The 21,486-nt window shown below is 31.3% G+C and overlaps 1 protein-coding gene across 2 annotated transcripts; it reads right to left on the bottom strand.

Moving 5' to 3' along the window:
- Positions 1-7,175: 7,175 nt before the first annotated feature.
- LOC111058640 lies at positions 7,176-21,196 on the bottom strand. Of its 2 annotated transcripts, XR_005570432.1 has the most exons (3): positions 20,672-21,196; positions 18,018-18,112; positions 7,176-7,760 (listed from the first exon to the last, which is right to left on the bottom strand). XR_005570432.1 is itself a non-coding variant. In XM_039420778.1 (2 exons), the coding sequence occupies exons 1-2, from the start codon at positions 18,109-18,111 to the stop codon at positions 7,612-7,614; spliced, it is 243 nt and encodes an 80-aa protein (XP_039276712.1). In that variant the 5' UTR covers positions 18,112-18,680; the 3' UTR covers positions 7,176-7,611. The 2 variants fall into 2 exon arrangements, 1 of the variants encoding a protein (XP_039276712.1); XM_039420778.1 differs by lacking the exon at positions 20,672-21,196 and having other exon boundaries at positions 18,018-18,680.
- Between the last annotated feature and the right edge of the window lie 290 nt (positions 21,197-21,486).

The raw sequence follows: 21,486 nt of genomic DNA, 5'->3' as shown, positions 1-21,486 counted from the left end.
TAGGATCTCATAGGCCAGCTCAGAAAATTATGAGCTGCATAATCACGTCTCCGTGGTTGGGAACCCACCTGAAATTTCGATCCTAGCATAAGTAAAACTGCAGGTCTATCAATTGACTGAGCGAAGTGAGGTCTAAGATTCAAGTCGACGGTTTGGCATTTCTCTTTATGTTTAAATGTTCATATGTTGCGCATTTACGACGAAACTCGGTAATAGATTTTCATGCAATTTGACAGATATTCCTTTTCAAATTGTGCGTCGACGTATATACAAGGTTTTTGGAAATTTCAAGGATAATATAAAAGGAAAAAGGAGCCTCCTTCGTACGCCAATATATTAGAGTAAAAATCAGACTATAGAATTATTCATCATAAATCAGCTGTTGAGTGGATTATAATATAAATTGCATGCCATGACGCATATCTCAATGTAACTTGGGAAAGAAATCATCAGCTGTGTAGACTATTGATTGCATGCCTCATTGAATGCAATTTTTATGCACTATTAAATGAATTATTGATTGCGTGCAATAACGCATGCAATTAATAACTAAAATACCATAGTATTGGCTCTCAAATTTTCTCTGCTTTGAACTCGGGCTGTCCTGTTGCCAGTATGTCTTGAAGGAGATTAGCTTTTGATGTTAGCATTTTTGATACACCAACCCGAACAGCCATTAGCCGTTTTCACACCGATATCTTGCCGACACGACACAACAGGATAGAATTTACTCTGATGGACAGTATATGAGGAGGCTGCGGTTTATAAACTGTGCGAGGTCTACTGTTTACAGAACTACTAGTATTATACTTCGGTCAAACCAAGTCTACACATATAATAACATAACATTTATGTTAACATAATAGGTTCTTGTTGATCGTTGCTCATGCTTGAGAATATTAGCAATTTTTGTAAATTCGATTGATCGATCCAGCGCATGTGCATTACTTCAAAGTATTAGCAATTATTTTAAGTTTAGGTTTCTCTGAACCACGCAGCGTTATTGTGGGTTCTGTCAACCGTGATACGCGAAAATCACGCGTGTGTGATAAAAAAGTGGGTGTTTTCTCTGACAGCAACCTCGCAGCGCGCGATTATATTTTCAGTCATAGGCAACATAGATGTCCAACATGTTACTGTAGCTAATGATCTATTAATGAATTTTGTAAATGAAAACCCATTGAACTTTTTATTGACTGGGGATAAGAAGGGTTTTCTATAATTGTGATTACCAGGCATCTGTTTGATAAAGATACCAAGTTTAGGGAATATTTTAGGCTTTCAATACATTTTGTTTTATGAGGTACTGTTCTGTGAATAGTAGACCTCGCGCAGTTATAAACCACAGCCTCCTCTAATACTGTCCATCAGAGTAAATTCTGTCCTGTGCTGTTGTGTCAGTGGCATATCCAGGGGGGATATGAGGATGTATCCCCCCCCCAGCGAAATGAGACCTACATTTATTTCGTGGCCCATTCAGCAACTACTTAGTTAGCTTTCTTTATATTGTATGAGTCGAACAAATATCTAGGAGATGAGAGAATAGCACAATGATAATTATGAAATTATAAGCTAGACAGTGAATGGTCTAGTATATATATGGACTGAGATAGCATGAAAATAAAAATATAGCACTTTAAAGTGAGTCAATTTTGTTACTTTTCACCATCTATTATATTGAAGAAATTCAATGTAGCTTATATTTTTTCAGAGTTGATCATAGTTTATTGAGTTTCAAGTATGTGGTTGAGAAGACAAGTATGGCCACCTATAGTAGTTCATATCCTTAAACAATGCACCAGCAGCTTCTTCTACCCTTAAAATTTCCCGGTTATGATAAATGGGGGTAGCCTAATTTCCATCGTTAACAGGGGAGATACATCCCTGAATATTTGGGAAAATTGTTTATTCCTCTCCCCTAGAAAAAATTCAAGTTCAAGAACTGAAGTAAAAATTATGAAAAATTGATCAAAACAGTTAATGAAAAGTATCTAATTATGATTTTGGTATTATTTATGCTTACTTTCTGTTTTATTATTTTATACTTTTGTTTATAAAATTATGTATTCTCTTTTATTCGTTTTGAATATGTATTTGTTGTATGGCAAATAAATGATTTGATTTGAATCAAGTTGAAACCTATTAGCATTATTATTTTTTGGAACAATTGAATTACTAGTAAAATTCTTGAGTGCGCGACGCAGAGGGAATTACAGAGATTGCGCGCGTGAAGTCAGAGAAAACACTTCCCTAGCAATAGCTGCAGCAGACTTTTGCGTGATTACGTCAAGAGAAACCTAGGCTTTAAAATGTAGTGGCAGAGAAAACTCCTATAATTAATTCTGCTATTATTAATTCTGTGGTAGTGGCTAGTCGCGCATGTAAATTCTATTGGTCGATCCAGCGCACGCGCATTACTTCAAAGTATTAGCAATTTTAAAATGTAATGGCTAGTCGCGCGTGTAAATTCTATTGGTCGATCCAGCGCATGCGCATTACTTCAAAGTATTCATAGTGGAATTGTGGAACGCTAGGAACTTCAAGGCCATCTCTGTTTACTGTCGATCGGCTCTCCCATCGAACAGTTGGGGTTCCCCCGATTTCACTAGCAGACTTTGGTGTCGGAAACAGTGATAAGACAGAGCTACCAACTAAACCTGGTAACCGCTACTGTAGCGGATGGATAGCAGTTCTTGTTAGCTGTTACCTTTTTATCACTTCCTATTCCTACTTAACCGCGAATTTTTAATTTCAATCACGAGATTCATACATTGCGAATTATATTAATTTACTAGGAATAAATTTGTTTGATGGATGAATTACGAGATTTTATTTGATGAAGTAGGCTAAGTTTTGTAGCTTGATGAAAAATTAATAGTCGAACCTGTCATTTGAAAAATCAAGCAATAAAGTATGCTGTTACGACCATGCTGAAATGAACAAAAAATATGATTTGACTGACAAAATTTATCTTTTGATAATTATTGAGATTTTTCAAATGCCAGGTTCGATTATTATTTTTCATCAAGCTACAAAACTTAGCCTACTTCATCAAATAAAATTGAATGATGGTGACTAATTCCTAGATAAATAATATCCTTCCTTATTTATCCAGCATATTGTTGAATTGAAAACTAGAAAGATCTAAGCAAGTAAATAAATAACATTACATTTTAAAAATAATAATTGCAATATGGAAACAAAGTTACCGTATATATTCACTTCTCCTTATATGGCCATCAAAATTGATAGAATCAATGAAAATTCTTAAGTAATTTATTGAAATGTTTGATTATAATATTGATTAATTTTTCAATTACAGTAACTTAATTAATTGAAAATGGCAAAGAAAAATAGTCGATTCATGTCAGTAGTCGGTAAATTGATGAAACATTTTGAAAGCTATATAGGTAACTACTTACTTGCAATGAGAATTTTTATTTCATTCCGTTTTCAGTAATATTATGAGGATTTTTTTCATGAATATTACTGCCAAGCAGTGCTAGATTTAAACCGGTGCACAACAGAGCTGAACAATATTAGTACCTACCTCTACCTAGGCATATATTCAGCAGTTTAATTTCATCCCAGTTAATACATTTAAGAGAATTTAAATCCTATTCTAATCCTGTATATGTTATGTTTGCTGTCTTTCAACTAAAACTGAAACATGAAAATGAATCGTCATCATGATATAAAATACTATTGACCTAATGCTGATGATTTTTATTTAAACCTGACACAGGAAAAATTTCGTTTGAATAGTAATCAAAATTGATACAAATTGGCCAATTTTATTAAATAAAGAAAAAAATTTCCCGGGGGAAGACTACAGTATACTCCCTTCCACATGGGAGGCATTCCATACCCTCCCGGAGCATAGCTCCGGTACTTTCTTGTGTCAAGTATCAAATAATTAACTATGCTTTTTTAGATTTCTATTTAAAAAAATATTATGCACATAATTATATAGCCTACCTGTATGGGCCTACAATATAGAATGCAGTTATTATACAATATATTGTATCTTATCGCTCAAAACGATGAAAGATTCAAGGCTGCTACCGTACTCCTTTAAACCAATGACCGCACTTGAACTGGCTCTGCTTAATAATCGAACCCCACCTTGGAATAATATTATATCATATCCATCAAAAATATTGATATATTATATCCTTTCCATATCCACATCATCATTATTTCACATACTGTACCCGCTCTTCCGAGGAACACGTTCAGTAAAAAACTTCCACAAAAAATAGGAAAACAGACTATCATAAAAATTTTTAATTCTTAATAACGTATAAATCATTTGCGCTCTTTATTTATTGTTTAAAAAATTATATTTTAGTTTTTTATATCGACATCTTCTATAAAATTATTGAATAAAATCTCAATGCCCATTGCAACTTCAAATTCAAAATAATTAATCACAGTTATATCTATGCAATTGTAAATAAGACAAAAAAACTCACGTCCCTTAAAATAAGAGTGCCGTCTCTGGTGGATGTGCTGCCACATTTCCACTTGTTCGTCAAGTAAATTCAAGGGCTCATTTTCGAGCTCGGGATTTAGCTAAGTTCTAGACTTTAAACAGCTGGAGCCAGAAAATTGGCTTTCCGAAAAAGGGCGTATTCGTAGTTTTTATGCTAATCTTCATTTTCTCATTTCTATAATTATTGGAGACGTTTATTGCCTTGACGAAATGATACATTTCTAAATAATTCAAAATAGGTAGCTGAAACTTTACACTATTTTCTCTTTATTTTATTTTGTGTTCAATTTTATAGTTTTTCAAAATTTAATTTAAACGTGGACTACGACGACGCCCCGTTTCGGAAAGCCAATTTTCTGACTCCAGTTGTTTAAATTCTAGAACTTAGCTAAATCCCGAGCTCAGAAACTGGCCCTAATATTTTATATTTTCAAATCACTCCAATTATTCCAGTCCGTTCATTCCATTCAGCTGTATGTATGAGTGAATTAACGAAGTTGATAAATTGTGACCCATTAAAAAAATATGATTCCACCTCTTGGCAGGATACAATTAGCAACGTCCCGTCCGAATCCCTCCTCACAGGGATAATAAACCGATTTTCAGTAGCCGCTACCAGGTCTAGTAGACGCCAAAAGTAGATTTAAATAATAACAATAGAGTAGTTAAAGTGAGAAAACGGAAAAAATGACATGAATTCAATAATTATAATTAATGCTGTTTAATTCATAGATAGTAAAAAATAGACTCAATTACAATTTTACGATATAATTCTAAACAAAAACACTTATTTTAGAGGCAAAATAATCAAATTGTTAAAAAAGATTACCATTACACTACTTCAACAAACAGAGTGCCCCAATATTAGATTTTATCAACTTGTAGGTTATACAATTCAAGAGATTTAGGTTGTTACAGAATGACCCAAAAAGAATGGTCGGCTTTTAAGTGACTATAGAATAATTTCCAACATACATTTTATTTCTATATATTATGAGCTTGTTCAATTGTCTAATTTCAGAAAACGTCATAATTAACAAAACTGCTTCAAAGTCGTCGACGTTCCATTAGGTGGCGTGATTATCTTTTGGCCTTTGTTTGCCGCTCTTCCTTTACAGTATTATGTATGTTAATTATGACGTTTTCTGAAATTTGACAATTGAACAAACACAGCAATATAGAAAACTAAATGTATGTTGGAAATTATTCAAGTTATAGTAATTTAAAAACCGACCATCCTTTTTGGGCCATTCTGTATCTTACAACAACACACAACGTTCACATTACACATAAGGAACTAATTTTATCATCGGAAGAAACATAAATTATCAGCCATACTAAATTAGGATATTTATTGAGAACAATATTTTCAATAAGTCAAAATCACACTGATTATCCAGAAGCGAAATGCTAGTTGCAATTCAATACAGAAGTGGAATTAGTGTTAATCTAGCTCTAGAAGATCCACATTTACGAGTAACATTTTGAATGAATAACGCAACACATTGAAAAAACTGTTTATTTATATAGTAATCAGTCTCCTACTATTTACATTTTATTTTACATACTACTATATTCATTTCATTTACATTTATGACAGACTGGCTCACTGTCAAACGAGAGAAGGAGGTAGTAATTTCAAGCATCTTTTAAAATGAAATGTTAGTAGCAGACAGATTACTAAATAAATAACCATGTTTTTCAATGTATTTCGTTATTCATTCAAAAAAGTGTTGATTTAAGTTTCATTACTTTACCTATCATTTCTTTACAAACTAAAACTTCAATCAACCGCCATTTTTGGTAGAAGTATAATAGAAAATTTTTATTGATGCCATATTTCTAGTTTTAAAAAAGCATTTAAAATGATGTAGCACACAATGGTGTTAACAATATTAGAGTTACAACCCCTAAGTCACCCCCTTCCTTATGAGGGGTTGAAATTCAGTTGTACGTCAAAAGGTAGAGTATTCGTCTAATAACTTATCTGAAAGTTACAGTATTATAACTACAACAGTCTCCAACTTATTGAAGGGTTCCCATACATTATGACTTACTCTGTATAAATACATTTTCAACTCAACTAACTTAACTACCGTATATGATATGAGCAGAATAATAGTTTCTTCGTGTAGATACCTCTCCAGCCGCTTCCAGTAGAATGGGAAATTATCAATTTTAAAAACAACTTCCTCACTTTACCAAAAGCGGCCCAGAGATCCTTGTTTGTCAGCTATCTTGTTAACAATAAGTTAATACAAAAGTGGTGAGTCTTTTTTCCTATTACATGAATATTAATTTCATTTATTGACTGATGGAAATATCGGTATGGATCGCTAACGATTTTTCATCACTGTATAAAAAAAATTATTAGAAGTTCAATTCAAATTTATGTTTAAGTAACTTGAAAGTAGAGCAACAAGGAGACATAATTTTAGGGCCGGCCTCCGAGTTCGAGATTTAGCTTAGTTCTAGACTTTAAACAGCTGGAGTCAGAAAATTGGCTTTCCGATATGGAGAGTAGTCGTGGTTTTTAAGATATTTATTTTCTCATTTCTAAAATATTGGAAACATTTTTTCTTGACAAAATGAAGCATTCCTAAATAATTAAAATAGCTGAAACTTTACACAATTTAGTCGTTATTTTATTTTGTGTTCAACTTAAGTGTTTTTGGGAAATTTAATTTAAACGTGGACTACGACGAGGCCCCGTTTCGGAAAGCCAGTTTTCTGACTCCAGCTGTTTAAAGTCTAGAACTTAGCTAAATCCCGAGCTCGGAAACCGTCCCTTAAAATATTTTTATGGTAAACTTCATTCGCATTGATCTGGCAAAAACCCATGCACAATTCTGGGTGATTCACAACCGAACAAAGATAATTCAAGAAACATAAATTCGGGTTGACCGTCACCTTTTCAAGTAATTCATCTAGCACTTCAATCTCAAGGGTTTACTATAAAATGAGGATTATTGACATATCGGAGATGTTATCAATTGACTTATTATAGCATGGTGATCCAAGCAGAAGTAATCTATGATGCAGCCTGGTGTATAGACTAGATTTTTTTTAAGATTTCGTCTTGGAGACTTCAGGAGGGAGTATAAGACAAGTCATTCTTATGAATACTCAAATTCCATACAGTACAGAACAGTCAAAGTGTATAAATCACCAATCCATACGAAATAGTCAAGTGAAATAGATGGTGATATTCTTGGTTGTGTGGTATAATAGCAAGTTCCGTTGAAGCGGCGACAAACCAGTTCAACTGAAACAGGAGAGAAAAGCGATCAGAAACAACAGCAAAATACCAAGGAATAATAAGCTTTTAATGAAATTTGTTATTACTTCATTACAAGGCATATAAGTGCTGAAATTATTGAATATTGAATATGAAAAATATTCAATATATGAATATTTCTTGTAAACGGTGGAGTGTTTTATCATAGCCACCTCTAATACAAGGCCCCGGCCTTGCAACGTCGCAGCGTAGGCCTAGAATCTAATACATGATTGGTGAAAAAGATCAGCTGGTATTTTAAAAAATCTTTTTACCAATCATGTATTAGATTCTAGGCCTACACTGCGACGTTGCAATATCGTAGGCCGGGGCCTTGTATTAGAAGTGGCTATGGTTATTTATAAGCCTCTTCAACTCACACCGTACATAAAATTATGTAGCTGAGAATCTCTCTATACGATGACTTAGTTAATTTTCCAAAATATGAAATATATAAAAATGCATGTGGTTCGATAGACATTATACTACTGCTGTGCGAGGTATATCGAGGGGGTGTTTCTTCTCTTCAATAATATTTTCTAAAATAACTGCTATGAAATCTCTTTTGATTGGTTTAGGAGCTTATAGTGACAAATGCACAGATTATTATCATTATTCAATTGTCACCTAGTTAAGAAACTAGCAACTACGAGCCAGGAACTTTAATGAAAAATATTCATAAAATTCGACTTCAGGCTTATTAAACTAATCAAAACTAATAAATAGAATCATGTCACATTTGAAATTTTCAAACAAAACAAAGTTATTCAGCAATCAATTCAGGTCAAGAAGGCATATTCAATTTTTAATTTCAATACTTGGGAACTTGCTAACTTGCTGCAACTATTGTAGGTTTGGGCCTCGGTCATTCTATGAAACTGAATTTTGAGCTATAAGCTTATAAGAAAACAACAAGAGTTTGCCACTCACCATTTTAACAATTTAAACTTGGACTCTTCAGAGACACTCACATACGATTTAAGAAAACTCACTATACTTGAGCTCACACGCACAAATTATTTCCTGATTCTTCTCTTACTAACTCTATAAAATTTGATTTCCTATTTATATAGATAAAAATTACTGATAACTGAAATTTGTCAATTAGTCCCTCTGGATGGGAAATTGACCCATTCAGAGGACCGAGGCTCGCACACCGTTACACGATGTTTTCCGGTAACGTCTCAATTAGGACTGTGGCCTTTTCACTGAAAATTATTCCCCTTCCACTAGCGTTGAGCATAACTTTCAGTGGAAAAGCCAAAGCTGCAAAAAGGTCAACGTTCGTAAAATTCCCAAATAAAGAAGCTTTTTCGACATGAAATTGAAATTGTATTTAAAAATGCACGAAAATTGCTTTAATTTCGACAACTAAGCAACAAGTTAGCAAATTCAATAAAAACATGGTCAATTCTCATACTAAAAACTCAAGGTTCAACATAAGGTAAAAATCAAAGTTCTTTCAGTTCAATAACCTGCAAAAGAATATAAGATGCACAGAAAAAAATAACTACAATTATATCCACTCAATATCACACTATTACATTTCAAACAATATGAGTATGAAATATTCACAATACAGACAATTAAAACTTACAAAACTACATTCCAAACTACAATATGAGATATCCAAAAACTGTAAAAAGATTTCACTTTTGACACTGCCAACTGAATGAAATTTTGTGAGTTGTGATTACAGTAGGAAAGAAATAATTCTTGTTAGGATGTAGTAAGCTAAATGAGCTCACCCATCATCTCTCGTTCATCACTGCTCATATAATTTCTATGATATTCACAACCATTCTATAGTGAGGTCCACGTTATAATGGCAGTGGAGAAAGATAGCAAAACAACGTTGCCGATCCTCTGTATTGTCAATGCCTTCTATAGACGGTAGCTAATACAGGTTTATTGATATAATATTTAACTTATTTCTTGTTTGAAATAATCAATTTTATTTTATTAAGCACGAAATTATATTTTCCAATAATTTCATACTGAATTTTAATGATGAAGATGAAATATTTTGTTAATTTATTATTAATTCTACATTGTTAAAAGACGATTTGGCAACAGAGTAAAGCGAGAAAGAGATAGCGCTATTTGCTTTATTGAATGATCGACAAGGATAGTAATACGATTGCTAATCAAACACTGCCATTATAACGTGGACCTCACTATAGGAAGTTGTATGGTCGCTGAAGAGAATGAATTATTATTGTTTGTAAGCAGGATTATACCAGGGTCATCTTTTTCAACCTCCGATCTCATATCATAAGACACAGACAAGCGATAGGGGGGCAACTTTCACAGAGCTCAACAGTTAAATATCATTCCCACCAAACGCCCTGTGATCCATGCGGCCAGAACGTGAATTTTTGATAGTTATAGAACCACAAACACAAACATGGCCGCCTAACTTGAGTCTGCTGCCAAGTGCTAGTTACGTAGCGTTATTAGTTTTTGCAAGCAAAATGCAAAAGTTCAGCATAAATCTGAAAATTATTTTAATAATGTGTGGTTACCGGAAATCAGATGCATTTGAGTACCAAGTACTAAATGAAGTAACGTGAGTAATCAAAGTATCGTTTCTATTGAATACGTTAAGTAGTGAGGGATAATGACTGCATCAAGTAGATGCTTAATACCAACATAACAATATCACTGAAGAGAGAAAGAAACCGAGGATTAACGTGCCGTTCGTAAGATTTGGAGCCAAGCCATATGAGGCGTTTTTCAGACGAGTCGACAGGGCAGGAAGCTCTCAGATTGACTGATTGGGTAGGCGTTCCGGAATCAGCTGATAATTAGCCAATCGGTGAGCTTCCTGCCCTGCCGACTCGTCTGAAAAACGCCTCATGTGGCTTGGCCCTTGGATCGTATGGATAAAGAATAAAAACCAAATAAAACTTGTAGCACCCTTTATTTATTAAAAAACTTAAAATAGTTGAACAACTAGTTTCGGTTCTAAAACCATCTTCAGGTTCTAAAATAAATAAATAAAATTCAATAACTGTTTACTAACTGATATAAAACTGACATATGTTTAAATTCATATGACTAATTATTTATGGTAAAAGTTATTAAATTTAAATTTATATTTTAAAATTTTAATTTTATTTATTCATTTTTAATTTTATCAAAAATATGATTATTTAAGTCAAATTGGATTATATTTATTAAATTATTCCTATTCAATTTTGCAGTTTTATAGATATAAAATTCTTCTTTTACATTCAATTTATTACTTTCACTACCAATGCTTAATATTTTCATATTAGAATTTATATTGATATAATTATGATTATTCTCAATCAAATGTTCAGCAAACGCTGATTTTTGAGTAGTATTTTTTGAATTTAAAGCCTGAATATGTTCATTGAACCTTTTTTGAAAACATCTACGTGTTTGACCAATGTAAAATTTTTCACAATTACTACATTCCAGTTTATAAACGCCTGATTTTTTAAATTGTTCTTGTTGTATTTTTTTATTAGAAATCTTCTTTATTAAATTAAAAGCATTATTTGTTGTTTTGTATCCTAAATAAAATTGTTTTGCAAATGTCTTCCTAATTGCCTTATTGAGAATAGTGTTGTATGGAACACAAATATATTCCTTATTTTCTGAATTTTTATCATTTTGTGGATTAATTTGTTTATATTTTTGCTTATATATCATCTTATCAATAAATTTGGTATCATATCCATTTGTTACTGCAAAATGTTTTATAATTTTCACTTCTTTTTCATAATTTTCTTTTGACATAGGAATATTTATCAATCTATAATCATTGATCTGAATGCTGCTGTTTTTTGCTGCCATGGATGGTTAGAGTCTTTTGGAATAAGAGTATTTGTATGCGTGGGTTTCCTGAAGATATTAAAATTATGTTTCTCATTTCTCTTACTTATTTCCAAGTCTAAAAAATTTATTTTCTCTTTTTGAACTTCCATAGTAAATTTTATAGAAGGTGAAATTGAGTTTAAATATTTTTCTAAATCTTCATGTGTTTCATCGTTATTATTATTGTATAAGCATATTATATCATCAACATATCTATACCAATAAATGATATTTTCTCTCAAAGGATTATTATCATTCATAATTTTAGACTTTTCCAAATTGTTCATATATATGTTAGCAAGGTATCCTGATAATGGTGATCCCATAGCTAAACCTTCCTTTTGCTTATAAATTTTGTCATTGAAAGTGAAATAATTTTGATCTATGCATGTTTTTGCTAATGCTATTAAATCATCTATTTCATTACTGTTCACATCATTTTCAATCAAGTTTTGCTTTAAAATGTTAATAGTTTCATTAATTGGGATAGAAGTATACATGTTGACTACATCAAATGATAGAAAAATTGCGTGACTTGGAATAGTTATTCCCTTGATTTTTTGAACTAGTTGGTAAGAATTTGTTACATTATAATTTTCATTTATTATTATTTTTTGAGGAAGTACTTTATTCAGATATTTACAAGCTTTATAAGTTGGAGCATTTCTATAGTTTACCACAGGTCTTATAGGTATACCTACTTTGTGAATTTTAGGTTGACCTCTGAAAATTGGTGAGGCAGGATTAATCATTTTCATTTTAAACTGATCTATTTTAGAAATAGTTCCACATTTTGATATAATATTATTTAAATTTTTGCAAAACTTAGAAAGCTTAAAGTAGAAGAAAAGATAATACATACACAAATAAATGAACTATTCCATGAGGAATCGATCGAAGAATTTGAATTACAAATTAAATCTTGGATTACTCCATACATTGAAAAGAAGAAATTCATACATTTGAAAAAAATAGAAATGCTAACCTTTGAACAAAAGAAAAATATTGACTCAAATCAATATTATAAAATTGATGAGTATGAATCATTTGAAAAAATGAAAAATTTAACAGATATTGAGTTTAATAAGAAAGAGAATGAATTACTTTCAAAAGCTTCAAAATATAACGTCAATTTGGATAATAAAACGAATGTAATTGAAGAACAACTTTTTGATATTGAAACCTCAATTAGATTCAAGAAGAGAGAGATCCAAGGTACTTTGAGGAACAATTTTGCGCAGGAACTCGGAAAAGATAACAATCTTAAGAAAAAAGAAATTTTAGTAAAAGCAAAAGAAGATATGAAAATTATTAATTCAATTTCAAAAAAATTAATTAATGGAAAAGCTATGATAACAAAAGCAGATAAAGGAAACACTACAGTTATCATTAAAGAAATAGATTATAATGATAAAGTAGAACAATTTATTAGAGAAAATAAATTTCAAACTTTAGGAAAAGACCCAACTAAAGAATACTGCAAAAATATAAATAATATTATATCAAAATGTGGAACTATTTCTAAAATAGATCAGTTTAAAATGAAAATGATTAATCCTGCCTCACCAATTTTCAGAGGTCAACCTAAAATTCACAAAGTAGGTATACCTATAAGACCTGTGGTAAACTATAGAAATGCTCCAACTTATAAAGCTTGTAAATATCTGAATAAAGTACTTCCTCAAAAAATAATAATAAATGAAAATTATAATGTAACAAATTCTTACCAACTAGTTCAAAAAATCAAGGGAATAACTATTCCAAGTCACGCAATTTTTCTATCATTTGATGTAGTCAACATGTATACTTCTATCCCAATTAATGAAACTATTAACATTTTAAAGCAAAACTTGATTGAAAATGATGTGAACAGTAATGAAATAGATGATTTAATAGCATTAGCAAAAACATGCATAGATCAAAATTATTTCACTTTCAATGACAAAATTTATAAGCAAAAGGAAGGTTTAGCTATGGGATCACCATTATCAGGATACCTTGCTAACATATATATGAACAATTTGGAAAAGTCTAAAATTATGAATGATAATAATCCTTTGAGAGAAAATATCATTTATTGGTATAGATATGTTGATGATATAATATGCTTATACAATAATAATAACGATGAAACACATGAAGATTTAGAAAAATATTTAAACTCAATTTCACCTTCTATAAAATTTACTATGGAAGTTCAAAAAGAGAAAATAAATTTTTTAGACTTGGAAATAAGTAAGAGAAATGAGAAACATAATTTTAATATCTTCAGGAAACCCACGCATACAAATACTCTTATTCCAAAAGACTCTAACCATCCATGGCAGCAAAAAACAGCAGCATTCAGATCAATGATTTATAGATTGATAAATATTCCTATGTCAAAAGAAAATTATGAAAAAGAAGTGAAAATTATAAAACATTTTGCAGTAACAAATGGATATGATACCAAATTTATTGATAAGATGATATATAAGCAAAAATATAAACAAATTAATCCACAAAATGATAAAAATTCAGAAAATAAGGAATATATTTGTGTTCCATACAACACTATTCTCAATAAGGCAATTAGGAAGACATTTGCAAAACAATTTTATTTAGGATACAAAACAACAAATAATGCTTTTAATTTAATAAAGAAGATTTCTAATAAAAAAATACAACAAGAACAATTTAAAAAATCAGGCGTTTATAAACTGGAATGTAGTAATTGTGAAAAATTTTACATTGGTCAAACACGTAGATGTTTTCAAAAAAGGTTCAATGAACATATTCAGGCTTTAAATTCAAAAAATACTACTCAAAAATCAGCGTTTGCTGAACATTTGATTGAGAATAATCATAATTATATCAATATAAATTCTAATATGAAAATATTAAGCATTGGTAGTGAAAGTAATAAATTGAATGTAAAAGAAGAATTTTATATCTATAAAACTGCAAAATTGAATAGGAATAATTTAATAAATAAATAAATAAATAATCATTTTATTTGTTCTTGGACCAGCCATACAAATACAGAAATACAGTTAAATAGAGATACATGCACAATTATTCTATAATTCCAACAATAACCTCCAATAGAAATGAATTCTAAAGTAAAGTGTCAGTTCGTGAGAGAGCACGATTTCACTCTCTATGTCTGTTATAAATGTCTCCACTCCATGTGGATTATCAAACAATCAGGACTTATAGAATATTACTGCATATCTGAAAATTTATAACATGAAATATTGTATCAAGACATCAATGGAACAATTATAATTTAAATAATACTTAAAGAACACAGCAATATCACAATTATAGATCGAACAATACTTCATAGCATATTACCAAAATTTACAGGAACATTAACATTACATTATAATACTACTTTGGATTGGAACAGGTACTTTAGGACAGGTACATTACTAAATAATTTTAACTACAAGGTTTCAAGCAATTGAATAAACTTACAGGCATTCTAATGAGTATAATGATGGTAGTTAAGTCAGAACGATTGATTTACAATAAGACTACACTAAACTTGGGTGGAAATTCAATTTTTCAAGCCAAACAAAATGTGATTAATTTACTTGGGGCATGCAATAGCAATCATCACACATATTTTATATGAGTTACAGGAAATCCACTTGTGAAATCACGTACTCAAGTATCAACACTACAAATCAAGAAGCGAATATCAATTGCTTTTACTACATAAAGGAATACTCTATTTATTTTCCTCTCACTCAAATTTGATAGAAGTACCATTACTTTGTCGGCATCTGACACAACATTTTGGATGAATTCGCCAAGAAAGTAGGAACGAATAGAGTTATACATTGGACAGCGTACTAAGAAATGTTCTATATCTTCTCTCTCACGAATATTACAAATAGGACAATTCGACATACAGTTCAATTTTGTACCTCTATTATTAACATACAAGTATATAGATACATTAGTGGCCATTCGCAATTGAGTGATACAACGGACTTTGACAATGGGCATTTGGAATCCAAGCTGCTCACCCATCTTGAAATTAGGATTTAATTCTCTATAGTGAGGGCAATTCATAGAGCTGAGTGCTGCTCCTACATCTTCCGCATACAAACTATCTGCGTGATTTCTGAACAAGATTCCCTGTACAGCCTTCAACCTGTGAAAAAGGTCAGCTCTATCTCCCCATGCAATTACGATACCCTGATCACCGCACTTTTTCTGGAGATGAGACAACCATCCCGAGGCTCCATGTATATTGTTCTGCTCCAGTGCACAGTCCAACAACACCGAGAAACAGAGTTTAGGGTATCTACACTCAGACATCTGTAGGACCCTTAAAAGAAAACCAAAAGTTCTCTTCAATAGAATGTGACTGAGCCTCAATCTGCCCAATTCCAAACGTACCGCCCAACTCGGCGATGTGACATTCAACAGAAGAACACGTTTCAGAAAATACAACTGTGCTCTTTCCAAAACGTCAGCACAACCAAGACCCCAAACTTCAGAGCCATACAGAATCGAAGGCAGCACTACCGCATCGTAGAGTTTCATCTTAGCAAATAATCTCTCCATTGCATTGGTAGAGCCTTGAAAAATTCATAATGTATTCCGTCGACACCAGGTGTTTTTTTGTTCTTTGATTTAGATATTACCTGATCTAACTCCCACAAAGTGAATTCTCTATCCAGAAAGGGGTGTCTAGCATCACTTAACACAAACAATTGTTCCCTCTCACCTGCATATTTACTGCCAAGAAAGCGTGACCAAGATTCCAAAGAAACTATCAAGAAATTATCAAGAATAATTTAATAAATATAATCCAATTTGACTTAAATAATCCTATTTTTGATAAAATTAAAAATGAATAAATAAAATTAAAATTTTAAAATATAAATTTAAATTTAATAACTTTTACCATAAATATTAGTCATATGAATTTAAACATATGTCAGTTTTATATCAGTTAGTAAACAGTTATTGAATTTTATTTATTTATTTTAGAACCTGAAGATGGTTTTAGAACCGAAACTAGTTGTTCAAGTTTTATTTTGTTTTATTAATATCATATAGTAATATGATCGATATTAGTAGTCACTAATAGGCCTACTATATATCGGCCTGTCTCCCAAGATCTTTCTTAATTGAGATTTTGATTGGTTGCCTTTCAGGGATTTGATGTGCTCTGGCAATTTATTGAAAAATATGACACCTTTAATAAATTAATCATTCTCTGTTAGTTTCTTATTTACCCTTATACTGTGATAAAATTTAGAGTTTCTACTGTTCTTGCTATGTATGTCACTTGAAGCAGTCAATTTATGTAAATTTTTGTGGATGAAGATTATGGTTTTATATATGTAGAGAGCATAAACTGTCAATATTTTATAGTTTTGAAATGTAGTTCTACAAGAGTCTCTATATCCTAGTCTAAAAATATATCTCAATATTCTTTTTTGAACGGGAAAAGGTCTATTCATGTATTTATTGGCAGCTCCTCCCCATATTATACCATAGGCTAGATGAGAGTACATGATTCCATAATAAATCAGAAGAAGCCGATCTTCAGTTAAATATTTGGAAAGCCTTTTGAGAATGTAGGAATTTCTATTTATTTTATTTGTGATGTAATTGATATGATCTTCCCGGGTCAGTTTTTCAACAATGTGAATACCAAGAAAATTCAACTTTTTCCTTACTTCTAGTGGTTCATATCTACGAGAGCAGTTTGGATCCAGTGAAAATTGATGTAAAAATCTGGTGTGGCGCACTCACACAACTTTTCTTTGCTATTATGAAAATTATTGATCACCTGACGCTAGTGTTCACGCGCATCCAGTCTATTATCCAAAGATCTGAGCCAGCTGGTGACAGGACAATAACGCTGGAGACACACGAGGTCTGCTATCTCTTCATAGTGAATGATTTAATAGAATCAACAGTGGCCAACAGTTTGCAATTGAATAATAACATTTTCTTGAATTTCAAGCTTATTTTCAATTTTAGGTGAACATTTTACTGAACATTAATTGTAGAGATTTTCATTCTCAATCTTTCCCACTTATTTTGTGTTTAAATTGTATCTGAAGCCTGATTATTGGGAATCTAAAATCAAACTTTGCATAGATGGGGCGGAGCTCTTGAAATTTCTACAGATGTGGGACTTGTGGCAGTTGATAGAGCTTATCGATGACTATTTTAGGTATAAATTTGATTGTGAAAAACCCTGTTTTTGACAACATTTTCACCATTCTAGCCGCCATCATAAATTGCAGTTGATCGAAATTGTTCGAGTCGGATCCTTATTGTTTAAGGACCTTGTTATAGCCTACACTGTATCTTATAATATTCAACGTGACATTTGCCGCTTGCGTTATATGGTAATTTTAAATGAAAAATAAATTAGACCTTTACCTTCGATCTTGTTATGGGTGAATCGAGCATCTGCACTAGATGCAACGCCAACTCTTTCACGATGGAACTCAGCCGGAATATTCTTGCACTTCATTCTATAAAGAAGAATAATTCAAGTTTAGAAGTTGTTAATCAGTTGGTTTCTACAATTGTTCACTAAAGGCGTAATCCCTTAGCGATGAGTTGTTGGGAATAGCACTTTGGGAAGTAAATTGAAATAAAATGATTTTATATACCGTACACAATTTAACTTAGGCTATGCGTTAAATAATATCAAAATCAAATCATTTATTGTCACACAACATTAAAATGTTACAACAACGTCATTAATAACACAGAAACATCAGTTTAAAAATCTATTACAAAGAAATATTCAACTTTCATTGACCAATACTTTTTTAAATATTTACAGTAACTATTAAAGCTCATTCTTTTGATATTTTCAGGCAAAGAGTTATAAAGTTTTATTGACATGTATTGCCAGTTTTTTTGGGAACTTGTAAACTGGCAATACTCGACTCTTATATTATTCCTATTTCTAGTGTTATGTTGGTGTATACTAGAGTTAACATCATATTGATTTTCAGTTTTCTTCACTGAAATCAAGCATGACAATACATACAAAGATGGCAGAGTTAATAGTCCGAGTTCAATAAATAATGATTTGCATGGACTACGAGGAGCCTTGTGGCAATTATTCTCACTGCTTTCTTTTGACATTTAAACAAGATGTCTGTAGTTGAGCCATTTCCCCACAGCTGGATTCCATATAGCAAAAGGCTATGAATAAGGGCAAACTAAACACTCATTAAAACAGACATATCTACAATATTACATAATCTACGTAAAAGGAAGATGCCCTTGTTGATTTTTTTATAGATTAGTTAGCCTATATGACATTTCCAAGTCAGGTTAGTATCAATTCTCACGCCAAGAAACTTAGGCTTAATTGAGTTTATGTCATTAATTTTTCTGTCAAAGCTCAAAGTTATATCCTCTGTTTTTGTGGAATTAATGCTCAGATTGTTTGCTGCACACCAATCTTCAATTTTAGAGGTATTATTCAATGTGTTAGAATACAAATGATCCTTATTCTTATTAGCCACTTTCAAACCTAAGTCATCTGCAAACAAATACGAAGCACTATCGTCATTACAAGAATCAATAATATTAGGCAAATCATTAATATAAACAATGAATAACAGTGGACCAAGAATGAAACCTTGTGGCACACCGTATTTGACTATTCCACCTCTATAATACTCGCCATTTTTTTAAAACATACTGTATGGTACTCTATTTGTGAGATAGGAATAAATAGGGTCAACAGCCAATTGATTCAACCCGTAATAAGATAGTTTATGACATAATATAGTATGAGTAATATAATAAACAACAATTTTGGTGTAGTGCACTATATTTATGGGCTTCTGACAATTAAGTTAGTTAGGTTTGGTATGGGTTGTGTAGGTTTTAAATCCATACAGTACCGTACTGATCAATGTTTATCACAAAAGTCGATGTAGCCTATATTATTATTTTACTCCCACAGGTTGCAGTGTATGAGCTTTTCTAGAAGTGACGTGAATTTTAAATTAGTATGAACAAACCAGATGATATTTTAATGATCTTTCCAAGCGATCAATTGATTACTGTAGATTCATACATTTGGAAAAAGGTGTACCGTATTTTATTGCCATTTGAAAAGATATTCATCTGAAAAAGAACTACCTATTTAAATCATGAAGATTTATTGACAGACACCCATATAGGGCACTTTTTTTTAGAAATTTCAAGCAATAGGAAGTTTATAATTGAGCAGGATATAGGCCTAGTTTACTAAAGCACAGTTCTAAGTAGAATTTAGTTTATGTTACTCTTTATGCTCAAGTTACCTACTCGAGTAAAAATATTTGTTGTATGGAGTTGACTTGACTTGAATATCATATCAATTGTTTGTTTTATTCTGATTTGTATATTCAGATTAATGATTTAGTGTATAAATTAAAATGGACATACCTAACCAACATAATATTTGGACAATTCAAGAGAGAATTAGGAAATTGAAGAAGTTTTAGGCAATAGCCTGTTTTTTCTCCACCAACTATTGTATTGTTTGCTCTATCCAATAAATGAATAAAAGTTTTAAATAGATTAGCATCCTTGCACTCCAATCCTAACCTACAAATTTGACTAACCTTTCATTTACTTTAAATGGTTTTTGTATATTATTATAAAAAATCACATTATTTCTATTCTTTACTTTTACTACTCTATTGAAATATTTTGTCTTCTGAATAAATGATACATTTTATGGCCAACATTGGAGTCTTTCACCAAATCTCTATAGGTTACGTGATTTCAATAGTTACCTAACTGAAAGCTTCAGTTGTAAATTATAATCCTTGCTGCCCAATTTCTACAAAATTTAATTGCTCGCACAATTTAAATAGGCTTAATTGAATCATTCAACATAAAAAATTGAGCTTATTAGATAAACTTTAGCTTTACTGTATTTGTATTATACACTAGCCTACCTTTAAAAAATACATTTAAGAAAGAATAAGTGTAAAAATAAATACATCAAATCTCAACAGACTACATAAACTATAAACATTCTATTATAGAAAATTAAAAAAACAAACTAGTTTTACCTTCAAGAACAGCTCAAGACCGGCTATTACAGAAATATTTGCAAAAAGATAGTTCTATATTGAGATTCACTTTTAAATATTTTAGATAAGAAACTCAATTATCACATTCAAAAAACACTCAACAGTATACTAAATATAATTACATTTTGAACTCATAATAAAGTCTTAACAAAACATAAGACTGGAAGGTGAAGATCAGTTAGTAAAGCTTGTATAATAATAATTTATTCAAATCAAAACAGTACTTCTATAGTAATAATTTAAAAATGGAACAGATACTACATTCTGTAACAGAGTATTAGAACAGTTTATTATCCTCCTTGGAACAGTTAACAGTATGATCGAGATGGCAATGACAAAATCATATAAAAATATAATTGTAAATATTTTGACGGTTGAATAAATTTATTTGAATGGACAAAATAAATTGAAGTTGAATGATTGATTATGCTAAGGATTTTGATATGAAATTTTTACAATGTGACACCAAAGTTCACCTTCGAATCCCGCTACAATTAGGCGCGCTCCAATGACACAGTGTTCCTTATCTTCACCTTCCTGAAATAACTCAGCTGCAATTCCTACATCACTGGCATCAGTGGCCAAAATGAAATTTTTGTTATAATCAGGATGTTTCAAGATCACACAGTCAATGAACCTATCTTTGATTTCTTGAAAGGTATCATTATCTTTTTCAGTCCAAATGAATTTATTTTTCTTGCATAGAAGATGCTTAAAACGATTTGTCAAGTATGAATAATTTTTCTGAAACTTTCTGTAAAAATTACAGAGACCTATGAATGACTGCAATTGTT

The sequence above is a fragment of the Nilaparvata lugens genome, chromosome 2, assembly GCF_014356525.2.
Source record: "Nilaparvata lugens isolate BPH chromosome 2, ASM1435652v1, whole genome shotgun sequence".
Taxonomy (NCBI): Eukaryota; Metazoa; Arthropoda; class Insecta; order Hemiptera; family Delphacidae; genus Nilaparvata; species Nilaparvata lugens.
This window is presented reverse-complemented; position numbering and strand designations above follow the sequence as displayed.